Source organism: Labrus bergylta, chromosome 6, assembly GCF_963930695.1.
Source record: "Labrus bergylta chromosome 6, fLabBer1.1, whole genome shotgun sequence".
NCBI classification, from domain to species: domain Eukaryota; kingdom Metazoa; phylum Chordata; class Actinopteri; order Labriformes; family Labridae; genus Labrus; species Labrus bergylta.
This window is the reverse complement of record NC_089200.1, coordinates 17,015,335-17,028,575: the sequence shown is the minus strand read 5'-3', so window position 1 is coordinate 17,028,575 and position 13,241 is coordinate 17,015,335. Positions and strand designations below refer to the sequence as shown.

The 13,241-nt window shown below is 40.5% G+C and overlaps 2 protein-coding genes across 2 annotated transcripts; one reads left to right on the top strand and one right to left on the bottom strand.

Annotated features, from left to right (window-relative positions):
* Positions 1-3,677: 3,677 nt before the first annotated feature.
* Positions 3,678-5,930, top strand: timm13 (translocase of inner mitochondrial membrane 13 homolog (yeast)). Its single transcript, XM_020638981.3, has 3 exons — positions 3,678-3,914; positions 4,296-4,364; positions 4,675-5,930. Exons 1-3 carry the CDS (start codon positions 3,795-3,797, stop codon positions 4,771-4,773), a joined length of 288 nt encoding a protein of 95 aa, XP_020494637.1. The 5' UTR covers positions 3,678-3,794; the 3' UTR covers positions 4,774-5,930.
* A 142-nt stretch (positions 5,931-6,072) lies between these two features.
* tmprss9 (transmembrane serine protease 9) lies at positions 6,073-12,403 on the bottom strand. The gene is made up of 15 exons (XM_020638913.2): positions 12,177-12,403; positions 11,963-12,090; positions 11,811-11,878; positions 11,561-11,736; positions 11,369-11,413; positions 10,513-10,626; positions 10,208-10,373; positions 9,799-10,073; positions 8,989-9,131; positions 8,096-8,384; positions 7,849-7,962; positions 7,603-7,771; positions 7,248-7,516; positions 6,975-7,111; positions 6,073-6,620 (listed from the first exon to the last, which is right to left on the bottom strand). Exons 1-15 carry the CDS (start codon positions 12,328-12,330, stop codon positions 6,459-6,461), a joined length of 2,409 nt encoding a protein of 802 aa, XP_020494569.2. The 5' UTR covers positions 12,331-12,403; the 3' UTR covers positions 6,073-6,458.
* Between the last annotated feature and the right edge of the window lie 838 nt (positions 12,404-13,241).

The window sequence follows — 13,241 nt, the reverse complement described above, 5'->3', positions numbered from 1 at the left end:
CTGCAGGATTTAAATTCTTGTGAGTTATCAGGACAAGATGGAGGTCAGTTACGAACCAGCAAAGTCAGCCTGCACATAAAAGGAAATTCACAGGCTGCTTGGTATGTGCGTTTTCCAAGTATTTTACAATATTTATATTTACAAGTAATCGATACATAAAAGTGATCCAATATAAAACAGATAATGCTGGATTTCCAAGGAGTGCAGATTCAATAATTAAGATTCTTTATCCAGACAAGGTACATTGTTCGGGCATGTCCCCACAAAACTACACGTGTAATGAATGCCATTGAAAATGTCTTGTTTTCATTTAGGCATGCCAGCTCGAATGCCCTGCGACTGTGCATGCATACCCATTGGTTCACAGAAAATGCAATGAAACAGAGACATTGTTCATTTAAATAGCTGCACCTGTTCTTTTTTATTATGTCTGTTGTGAAAAAAGCTCCTGCTAAAGTAAGCATTATACAAAAAAAAAAACAACACTCGGGAATGTCAAATTGAATGTTGCTGATAAACTTGAGACAGTTAATGGATCAGTGCTCTGGAGAAATAACTCAGTCTCTTGAGGCTGTCCATGCTCTGAGCTGTGTGATCTCCAACAGCACAAACACTACCGACAGAGTGGATGCCACACAGCTCAGGTTTCCCCTCCCTCTTACTCACTCCCTCTTACTGTCACTCAACAGCTGCTTTTTAAGATGAAAAGCTGCTGCTGTTTCCAGACTGTCTGTGTTTGTGTGCATTGGTGATCATGTGTGTCCATTTTTCACTCAGTGTGTCTTTAATCCAACATTTTCTCATAATTTCCCTTTATATACGACTGCTACCCATATCTCAAATCACCATTATATTCATTTTTTCAACACATAAAAGCCTCTGACAGCTAACAGTCGTGGATGACCTCAAAGTTTGACATCATAAACACATTTATGGGTACTTCACATTCTGATTGTTGCTGCTGTGCCCTTGTAGCTCACTGGGTCGAATGCTTTCATACTCACAAGTGTGCCTAAAGGAGATTAAGAATTTAAGAAGATTAGATTAATGAACTCATGATTGTAATCTAGGGTTAATTCATTTTGCTGCACTTTAACCCAACCCTCCCCTCCCCCACCCAACCCAGTGGCCTGAAGCCAAACTGGTCTGAAGACTTATGCGTCTGCATGTTTGTGTGTGTGTGTGTGTGTGTGTGTGTGTGTGTGTGTGTGTGTGTGCGTGTGTGCGTGTGTGTGCATGTCTGAGTGTTTGTGTGTAGCATTGTATAACTGTTCATTAATTACTCCCCCCTCAATCTATCTTAAATGCCCCCAGCATTACATCTAGCCTCTCACAGCCTCCCCTGTTTAGTTGACAGTAACTGTCGACTCCATTGTTGCCTGCAGACTCACTGTACCACATATTTATTCACTCAAGGCAGGTGGTCTCCTCAGTGAGGTCATCCTGTCTGAAACATAAGGAGAGGGGTCCTCAGAGGGGGGTCACCCAAATGGCGAGGACTCAACACAAAACAATGCAGAATTTTCTTTAGACTTTCTATTTTCTGCCGTTGGCCCCTGCTTTCCACTCATGGCTACCCAGACAAGTCTGAAGGATGAGCTTTAGCTGAACTTATATTAACATCTGCAGAGACAAGTGTATTGAATGATGAAAATAGTCACTTATTATTGACAGAAAGAACAAAAACGTCCAATTCAAGTATTCTTATTGAAATGACACAAAGTGGAAGGAGGGTCACGCTGACATGCATGGTTGCAAAAATAAAAGAATTGTTTACATCACAAATTACAAGTTTTATACTAAACATCAAACCAGACTAAAATTAAGATTTACTTTATTGATTGAATAATGACCGAAATCATGACAAAACTAAACAGAGTAAAATAAACAAGACATAACCATTCTTAAGAACAGTTATGTATCTGTTAGGATTTTTCTTGAAAAAGAAAGTCTAAATTTAAGTCTTATTGATTTCATGGAATAGTTTGACTTGAAAGACTCATTGGAGTTTATCTCCACCGTGTGGCAAACGAGTGTAAGTGTACATGTCAATGTGGTTTTTAGCAGAGATACGGCATGCTCTTTCAACATTTTGCCACTTACCCGTTTTGTTTTCTCATAATTAAATTTCAAAAGTCCAATTATAATTAGTTAATGCCCATCTGAAGTGTATGTGTCTTGTCTTGATGGTGTACGGCCTTACTGTTTCTTGAACTGTGTTTTCCACCTTCAGTTCTGTGCAGTCTTGGGTTTATCATCATTATAGCATTGCTTCTATGATTCCACACATAATGAAGTGATCCTGGTGGTGGTTATTCTTCCACTTTGCTTTTATTTAATTATATCTGCATCGTCTCGGACAATTTTGTAATTTTGAACTTATTCTTTCATGGCATCCTACCGTTCTTAAACAAGTTCTGAAATATTTTTGTGTCATAATATATGAGTCGCTGTGTTTGTTTACATCTTAATCAGATGTTTGAAATGTATCATGTGACCATGATGTCACATGACACCCTATTTATACACCTGTCTTAGCTTTATCAATTATGTCCTGACGAAGACTCAGTAGAGTCGAAACGCGTTGACAATCCCTCTTAAATTTTTAGATGTTATCAGAGTGCCTCGGACTTCTCCACACTTCATTTTTTCTCTTCTAATCAGGACAGTCAAACTTTTTTATTAGCTATTAGTCCAATTATTCTCTGATTTAAATAGTTCAGTTAGTCTAAATTTTAAAAACTAACTCTTAAAGGTTTGTTGACATGCAACAAATAATTCCCTTTTTATTATACAACAAGAAAGATAAGGCTACAGATAGCAACAACTTCATCTAACTGTGCAGAAAACAAATTGATTGCTGGAGGAAATTTAAATCAATATTTGAAATATCAGTAATAGAAATTCAAACATGTTCAGTGGAAGTAAATAAATGCCCCTGTTACTGGTGGAGTCATTACTCTTGCTCTGATCCTCATCATTTAAACAGTATGAAGTTTTCCATATTAAACTAATGAAAACAACTCTGCTGAAATAGAATCTAATTTCAAACAAGTCCAACTGGTGGATTATTGCTCCTCAGTAAAAATATAAATTGGGAAAGTCATCTTTTAGCCTTAATTCTCATAATGGCTAACTGGCCTATGGGATTTGGCCAGGGATTCACATAAGTGTCTTCAGGTTCATCCTCAGCATTAGTGTGGCTTTTAAGCTTGGTCTCCGTTTTGGTCTAAATAGGTAGGCTTGTTTAAATGTGTTTTTTCGTTAGAGGAAGTGGCGTGAAGTCAATACCACTCTTCCAGCACGGATGAATTGGCTTCATCCTGTTCACCAGGAGGAAGCTGAGGCAGGCTGTCCATTTGTACAAACAGTTTATGGTGTGTGTGAGCATAGGGCCCGATTACTAAAATATGGAGCCTAATAAGTGGACTGACCCCTCCTTTATAAGTAACCTAAAGCTTTTAAAACATTTGGGATTTAGCTATGAGCAGCATTTGTAGTAATCTAAATCCAGTTCTTACAGAGATATAAATATATCACGCAGGTAAAAATCAAAGCAGTGTTACTAGACACACTCTATTATGGATGTGTGACGACGGGACACGGGGCTTAAATAGTATCCAGTTTTCAAAAACTACACTTCCGTTGTTGGTATCATTTAACGGAAATGACGTATGTGGTCATCCGCCGCTTTCAAGGGCATCAGAAACTTACATACTTAGCAGCAGCTTTTACACGTGCGCCTGAGAAGACCGACACAAGCTGAAGACTGAAGAAAGAGACTCTGGGTGAAAATGGACGGGTTCGGTTCAGACTTTTCTGCGGGTGGGTCAGGAGGTAAAATGGATACTGGCACGATTATGGAGCAGGTTAAGGTCCAGATAGCTGTGGCTAACGCTCAGGAGCTTCTACAGGTAAGTCAATGGTCACAGGCTAGCTGCTAAGCCAGCAAGACGTATCCAACACATAGCCTGATAGTGTGTAGTTTTACATGAATGGTGTAAGCACATTTAATGTCGCCGTTCCCTGTCATAATGAGCACAGTAAATATCGGCTACAGACGCAGCAGTACATGTTTGTCATTGAAATGTTGTATGCTACTGTATGTTCACTACAAATACCATGACTCTCTAAACCTCTCAACCTGCACAGGTATTGACTCTTCAGTGTCATTTGCCTACAAAATTAAAGTAAACTAAGTTCTCAGCTGATGATGATGATGTTGCTGACTGCTGTTTTGAATACAAGTGTAGCTTTGAGAACTAAATTATCCTAAACATGTCCTTGTGTTTCAGAGAATGACCGATAAATGCTTCAAGAAGTGTATAGGTAAACCTGGGAGCACACTGGACAACTCGGAGCAGGTATGTGTGTTTGGCCGGAATAAGCTTTGTTTGTTTTGTGAATAAAAGTATCAGATCCGGGATGATAAGTGATTAAATTAAATCAATTTGACAATAATTTTTATTACAATTGGATCATTAAAAAAAAAAACTGCATCCACATTAAATAACAGTAGCTCTGATCACTCATGAACACTTGATTCTCATAAAGCTTAGACAAATCAGTCTTTTGGTTTGGAACAGGTGATCTGACAGATATAGCAAACCTTGAATTGTTCTAAAAACCTATGATGCCTTCCTCTTGTGAATGTGGCTTCCTTTGTCTTCACAGAAATGTATTGCCATGTGTATGGACCGGTATATGGATTCCTGGAACATCGTGTCCCGAACATACAACTCCAGATTACAGAAAGAAAGGGCTCGCATGTGAACACCCCCCCCCGCTTTGTCAGCCTTCCTCAGGCTGATGCTTACAGTATGGAGGAGCGCAGTGTACCACTGGAGAACAAGCAGCTGTGTACTGGTGTGATGGTGCAGCACATCATCATCTGTCTACTGTCACAACACTTCACAGACAGACAGGCCTGCAGAGCCTGTGGACCACAGCCATAACAATCTCCTTCAGATATTTTCCCTTTATTCTCATGGACAGGATTTTTTTTTTTTTTTTTTTTAGTTAAGAATGATTATTCTTCTGGTAAATGAGTAAACATGCATTGTTAAATGAAATTTGCAGTTTGGACATGGAGGTGTCTAAACTGAACTTTTCGGTGAAGAATTCTTTAAATGTGTTCGGCTCTCACTTATAATTTTGCCAGGGTTGTAACGTATGTCTTGTGCAGTGCATCTGGGATATGTGTCAGTCCCCTGTATAGATGAAGCAGTTGAGAAAATATATGTAGCATAGTATTGTAATGTGCGTTGACTACAGTGTTGCTAAAGCTGACACCTTTTTATCTCTCTGCCTTGCTGAGGTCGCTTGTTTCTTTTTTATAAGAACGTGCATATTAAGAACACAATAACAATACCATTCATTTTAAAAAGGAATGAAGATACTCAGTAACTGCACTTGCTTTCTAAAACTGTCATCACTATGCTCATGTTTGAAGCCCTTTCTTTTCATTGTGCGTATGATCAGAGGGGGACTAAATATTTGTGCTTATTAGGTAAGCAGCACGATGTGAGCCATTAAGAGACAAAGCAGACTTTTCTAAACACGCTTCACGGCCTACTTAAAATCATTGGGAAGACTTGAGCAGAAACCCTTGTGTTTTCACAACTTGACATTAACAGGCCTACCAACAGGCCTATATCAGAGTACACCTGGAGAACAGAAATGTTTTGTCTGACCTGTTTTCTGCTTGTTACTCTATCTGCTGCCCTCCACAGTAGTGGGCTTGTTTCAGCAGAGTCTGCTTGCTGTACAGGGGGGGACTGAACCCTTTCTCAGCTTTGTGTGCACCGTTTGTCAGATATCTGGTAACCCCCTCGGAGTAGGGAAGTAAGAGCCAGACAACTCTTTAACATTATCTCCAGTGTGATTGTGAGCATATTTTCATGAGTAATCAATAAAACTTGTCAATCAGAGTTTTGTTTTTCTAATTAGTATGGATACAGAAGACCTTCGTCAAATACAGTTTTCATACAGAATATATTTTACCAAGACAACCCACTTACCTTTAATGGTTATAAAATATCTGCATCTTATTTTTTTAAAGAATATACATAAATAAAAACAAGTGTACCCATACATGAACCACATATATTCTGATCCCCACACAGAATGAAAAAAAAAAAATCTCTGCACAATACAAGTTTGCTGCACACAAAAAATAAATAACTGAAATAAATACTTCAAATCGTACACCCTCCAGAAGAATGTCCAAAGGCCTCTTGTTTTGTATGCTTGTTAATTCTTCAGTAGATTATGACAGAGGTTCCCAGCTCAAATTGATTGCACAGTATTAAAGAGAGCACCCATTTGTGTGTGTGGCTTTGAGAAGGCCTTAAGTCCTAGTACAGTACACTCCCTTGATAAGATCCAATGGGAAAATGCACTGTGTCCATGTAATTGGTCTTTTGTTGTAACCGATTCTACTCATTTTCTCTCTGTCTTTAGAAGGGAAGGTATGTAGATATCCATTTCCTGACAGACGTCACACGAGTATAAACCCCTGGAAAACCTGTTCGGCCACATCCGTGTCCCCAGCTGGTCACTCCAGCAATAAACCACTGCCCAGATCGCTGACGGCAGGTCAGCGGCCCTCCTGAGTCTCCCTGGATGAAGGAGATAGAGAGGGGATACTGATTAAAAGAGAAGCTTTTGACAGAAATTCAAACGACCATAATGCTCTGTTAAGAAGAATTATAGTGGATAAAAAGAGAGGAGGCAGTAGCGTGTTAAAAGAGAGCGAGAGAGTCACTGAGACGACAGATGTCCAAGAAAGGAATGCATTTACTAAGATTACAGAGGGGAGGCAGGTGGAAAAAAAAGAAGGGGTGGTTTTTAAAGAACAAAAGTCTAATCTTTGCTATTAGATAAGTATCTCCATGTAAGCTGCAATGTTTAACAAGGAACACTTGCTTTTCTACACCATGCTATAAATATTATGTATATGATATATCTCTTACCAAACAGCTGTCCCTGCCTCCCTCCATGTAACCTGCACACATCATGTTAGATGTCAGCACGGTTCCATATGACTGCTTGCAGTTTGCCTGCTCAATGATGCTCACTGCAGCCTTCTGCAGAAGGTTGGTCAATGAACCTAAGTGAAAGGGAAATAATTGGATTAGTGGAATGTTGCTGTTGATCTTCTAATGTTGTTTATTACTGATGACTAATGATTTCCATTCAGTTATAACATGTTCATACAATTATGCAAAGGCATTTTAATCCCTCACCTCCTTCCCTCATGGATCCCCAGCCCATGATGTAGCACTCTGCTTCCTTCTTGAGGAAGCTGTGCACCGGTGACGGGAGACAGACCGACTGGATGGTGTAGGACATGGGGGCTGGGATTGTCAGCTCCAGCAGAGCAACATCATGGTCCATGTTGGTGCCATTGAAGGCTGGGTTGACGATGACTCTCTGGATGGGTATGACAAGGGCTCCTACACCTGAGCGTAGCACTGATCCCAGGCTTACAGCCCAGTTAGCTGGGCTGGCATCACTGAGGGTATTTAAAAATTCAGTATCATGTACTGTACCAGAGGAGTTATGGCATTACATCAGTTTAAATTAGCTGAAATACTGAACCTTTTGAAGCAGTGTGCAGCTGTGAGTAGCCACTTGCTGTGTATGAGTGTGGCACCGCAACGGTGAAGTCTCTGGTATTGCAGACTACCAATCCAAGGCCACTCCCCCCTTCGAGCTGTAACTCCACCCACAATCTTGTGAGCGCCCAGTGCAGGACGCACACCACAGTCTGAAAGGGAAAGACACATCAGATGCACGTCCTTTGACTCAATAACTCAACGCGTTCCTTTGTCAATTTGAACTTGCCACAGTTCTTTTCGTCGGCCTGGTTGGGGCAGTCTGGGACGCCGTCACACTCTGGGTTGACTTTGCTGATGCAGGAGGTGGAGCTACACTGGAAGTTACCACTGCAGTTGAAGACTGGAAGCCATAATTAAGAGACCGTGTATCAAGAGTGTTACAAAGTAAATGACAAAGATCCACATTCTTGATACAAAATGTATGACTGACTTTATTAACATTCCTTAATCCTCTCTTTTCAGTATGACATTACCAGATAGCGTTGGTGCAGGTGATACGTCCATGGCTGTAGTCCTGGGCACAGACAGGTCATTAAAGCTTCCTCCTGTCACAGAAACTGGCGCAGTGGGAATTTGATGGGGGTAATAATCCAGGACCAGGCTGGGATCCGTGTGGCTTAAAATCCAGTTGCGGAGCCTTGTGATACGGGAATACACACCAGGCCTGTTGACCTGGGCGCAGCCCTCTCCCCAACTTACCACCCCAGCGAGGAAGAACCTCCCCGGGGCCGACTCACACACGAGAGGCCCTCCAGAGTCACCCTACAGGGTAAACACAAAGACCTCTGATTCTCTGTTGTAAGAGCAATTATTCAGCTCAACTCAGGCCTGTTAAAGTAATCTGGTAAATGTCCTGTATTAACTAGAGGTAAGCACTTGTTGAATAGGATTGGAATAGAAGTTACATTTTTCAGGATGCTGAGCAAGGAAACTGACATTTTTGTACTGAGATAAAGACATTTTCAGAGTCAAATATGTATGGATTGTTATTGTCACATAATCGGTAATCTTTGAACCTCAGGTGTGTGTTGTTTAATTTAATTAATTGAATGTTATTTAAGGCTGGACGAAGCCTTTCCTGGAGAGCAATGTCATGTTTCCTTGCTTTAATAGCAACAACACATATCATGTAATGCTTTCAGAAAATAACAGAAACAGCCTACAGGCCTCTATTTTCAGGTTGAGACCAGTGTTGGCATACAGTCATGACCTTTTTCATGGTTTCAGTACAGAAAAGGAAGACTAGACTATCAGTGTAAGTGTACAAGCATTGCCCCGAGATATGAAAGTTTTGTATGAAAAAAGGAAATTTGATAGATCATCCTTTCCATGTCGTTTCGTGTAAACCAATCAAAGCAGGACTTACCTGACATGAGTCCACCTTGCCCTGGAGGAATCCAGCACAAATCATGTTTTGAGTAACAGTTCCTCTGTACACCGATGATTTGTTGCAAACCTTCGTGTCGATGATCTTCACCACAGCTTTCTGCAGGATGGGCGGCACAGCAGCTGAATGTCAGGAAAGGACAGGACAACTATATAACTCATCAGAATTTTGATTCAACAAGTAGCCTTGTCCTGTAATTTGACTACCAATTATCCATTTATAGATAATAATAGTCAATAAAACAATTTGAGTAACACACTGTATACCTTTTGCAGATGGGTATATGAGTGTGTTCATGTGTGTTTCCAATGTACTGCTCTGTATCCCTGCTGTATTTGTTTTGTTTTAAATACAATCTGCTTTTATAACTATATGTTTTTTCAACTTTATAACAGGCGGCAGTTGAACTTTATAGCTTTAACTCTGGTACAATACATAACATAGTTAACGATAAGATTTAAAAATGATGCCTCCAAAATAAAATCAATAACAAAAATGTATGAATAACTATCTATACTTAAGTTGTTGAACTGTTATATTTTAAATAATAACACATTAATTCTGATATGTAAGATTAGATCTCATGTCAAATAACCTCATGTATATGATATCTTTGTTCTCTCAAATTCTGCATTACTGTTGTTCCTATTTTCTCATCTGTCTCACATCAAATGCCTTAAATGCCTTATTTTGTTTTTATATCTAAATAATGAATGATTAGTCCCTCATTATAGACTTAAAATAAGTTCAACTCCCAAATATCCACTAGCTGTGTGCAGACTAACTCACAGTTGAACTGCTGCAGTGCCCCCCACCCTGACACCACACAGGTGTGACCAGGGGCGAAGACGTGAGACGGGGACGGCAGGCAGACAGGCCGGATGTAAGCGCTGAAGGTGAGAGGAGTCTCCAGCTCCAGCACAGTCACGTCGTAGTTTGTCGTCGTGGGATTGTAGTCTGGAGACACTATCAGTGACTTAATGTTAATGATTTTGGACTCAGACTCCTCGCCGCTCACGAGTCTGGCTCCTACCAGGGCGGTCCACTCACTGGGGTCATTGGCCCTTTAAACAGAGAAGAAAATCATATAGAAATCACATTCTGAATGCGGCTGTTGCAAGTGTCGTTAGGACACTTATAGGTAGAATAATAATAAGAAAATCTCCTCTGAGACCGTGAAATGATCCTCTTTGCCTACCTCTCAAAGCAGTGTGCTGCACTGACCAGCCAGCGCTCGCTGATGATGGAGGCGCCACACATGTGGCGTCTGTGGAACCTCAGACTGACCTGCCATGGCATCTCCCCTTGACGAGCGTCCTCACCGCCCACCACCCGACTCCCCATCGCAGGACGAGTACCACAGGCTGAGGGGGGAAAGTCAGAAGATGTGGTCAGCATGGAGATGAATCAATGTTGGGTTTTCCTCCAGGTTTGTCCGTGAGCTCACTTTGACTTATGACAGCTCGCTAAGTTTATAGTATCTAAGTATAAATAGTAATTTACCACAACGCGCTTCATCTGATCCGTCTGCACAGTCGGGGATGAAGTCACACTCCGGGTTCACTTTGGTTATGCATTCTCCATTGTCACAGGTGAAGGTGTTGTCAGGACACCTGGCTGGAGAGCGAAGATGAGATAATGAGGAAAAAGGTACAGTCTTAGCATGCGAGGCATTCAGGTTCAGAAAACATGCATTTGCCCCAGTACACATCAAGTAATATAATAGAGACTTTAATCATGAGCTAATACATTCTAATACACACTTGCACATCTTTGTTTATACTGCATGGAGATTCTCACTTGTTGGGACACAATCCTCAGCCCTGACTGAATGCAAAAATAGAATCCAAAGGCTGATAAGATTTTTAAGCCTGACTTATTTAATCGAGTTAATATCTATCTTAGTTTGAGTTCTGTCTCCGAAATGTTATTTTTGTGTCCCTGCTTTTGATCTCAGACATGGTGTAGAGACATTTACATAAGAAAGGAATTTCCAACTACAAATAACTCATATTTGTAGTGGGAAATTGACTGTATTAGCTAAAGATAAACTTTACAATGCATGTTAGCACAGAAAGAGAGCTGCAGATTTAATCACCCACTGTTAAACATTGGTATTTTGTAAGTTTGGGATCTCTTCATAGCCAACAGGCAAAGTGACCAAACTGTTAATGGACCTTTGGGCATGTCATTTTCTTTTTTTAAATAGCAAAGTAGCACATCTTAACCATTTCTCTGTGGCCAACAAGTGACAGTTTTAGCCTTGGTATTAGAAACATAACCGGTTCGGTAGTTTGAAAATTGTAATCATTTTTCTAAAGGATTATTGCAGGCACACTTAAACATCATATTCACTCACCCATACTATCATCTCCAATAGCATAGAAAGATTTCCCGCTGGCTCCTGGAAAAGAGGAGATAATAAAACTTTAGATGCAGTGAGAACAATGTATCGCACAGCTTTGGCTTGTTTTTGTCTCTCCTTTGAAAAAAGAAAACCATGCACTTTCGGACCACAGCCAGTCAACTGATGACAGAATAGTTTCAATACCCAGTAAGATGATAGCACTGATCTTTCCAAATCCTGGCACCTCCAGGGGCTCCCCATGAATCACTGAGCTGAGTCCGGCTCTCATCAAGTCCTGAACAAAATTATCTGAATACTGCTGGACCTTGGACACCCTGAAGACCAGTCTGAACGTCGTCATCACGTCCCCATTAATGTTACTGAGAAGACCAGAAAGCAGGTTGTAATATTTGACTCATGGCGTAAATGATCTACTTCAGGTTGACTGACTTACCCATAGGCAACAATACTGCAATCACCAAAGTGATGCGATATTGATGAGGCAGTGAAGACATTTTTAATCTGTAAGAGAAAATTTAAAATGGAAAATAAGAAGCAATTTAAAAGAAATATTGGGTTCTCAGTATGGTGAAAGTCCAGACATACCTTGGATTTTAAAACTGATGACAGAACTATGGAGAAACCAGAGTTCTCATCCTGCAGAACAGGATCGTACTTCAGACCTTTCAGCTCCAGCGTCTCCATGAAATAATGCTGCTCCTGCACCATGTAGGCTGCCAATGACAGAGCAGTGTAATATGACTCGTAAAATATTTGAACACTATGTGTTAAACTGTCACCAATCTGTCTAAAGACTTACCAATAATCAGGCCTATAAAGCACCCTATAACAAGGAAGATGGTGAAGAAGACCACAAGGGTGATCCTGTAGCAGGCAGGGTTTGAGGTAGAAGAAGAGGCTCCTGCAGAGGACCAAGGACCGCCTCCTCCTCCTCCATCCTTCTTCAGCTCCATGTTGGATTCACAGCACCAACCTCACAAATCACACACCACTGTGTCCACTAATGTTCGATTGACAGAGTGACCCAGTCCTGAAGAAGAAAATAAAGTCACAGTTGTTCGGTATTAAACAGTTCTAGGTATGACCCAAAATTGTCCTCGTTTGTGTTTCTTTCTCATGTGTATGAGCTGCTCCACACCAATTGCCCCAAGAGGGATTAATAAAGTTGTTTGAATTGAATTGAATTGAAAATATGTGAAGACACTGAAATAACTTTGAGAAGGTAAGTGACTGAAAAAAAGGCTGCACAAAAGGATGGCCTGATGTGATGTCAGGTAAAACGATAGACTGTAAATATTGGGTAAAACATGAGATATGAACCATCTTATCAGACAAAACTGACAATACATGAAAAACAAAATTTAAATACATCAGTTAATTAGTTTAGCTTGGCATCAAACACCTGACGTCACATTGCGCCCTTACACTAATAAAACATCTACAACATTAAGACGGTGTTCCCAAAAGCTAAGATACAACATGTAAATTATGTAATAATCGCAACTATGGATTATTTGATTGAAAACCAGATGTTCAAGCTAAAACATTGTGTACAAAAAGGAAGGTTACTAACAGAAACTTGAAGCAGATCTGTTCCGGAGAGCTGGCTGAGAATGTGCGGGCGTGCGTAAAGGAGACCAAAGAGGCCATGTTGCCTCCCAAATCTCCAATGTGAAAAAAAACAAAAAAATCCCTTTAAACATCAAACAATGATCGTTTCTGAATATTTAGAGAGAACAGAATTCAAAGATTAAACGGACTTGGTGAGGACTTCACTAAACCAGCGACTTACGCACTGCAACTCCGTGCGCATCACCGCGTAGAGCATTTAACAATACAAGCTTTATGTTCTAAGATGAACTCA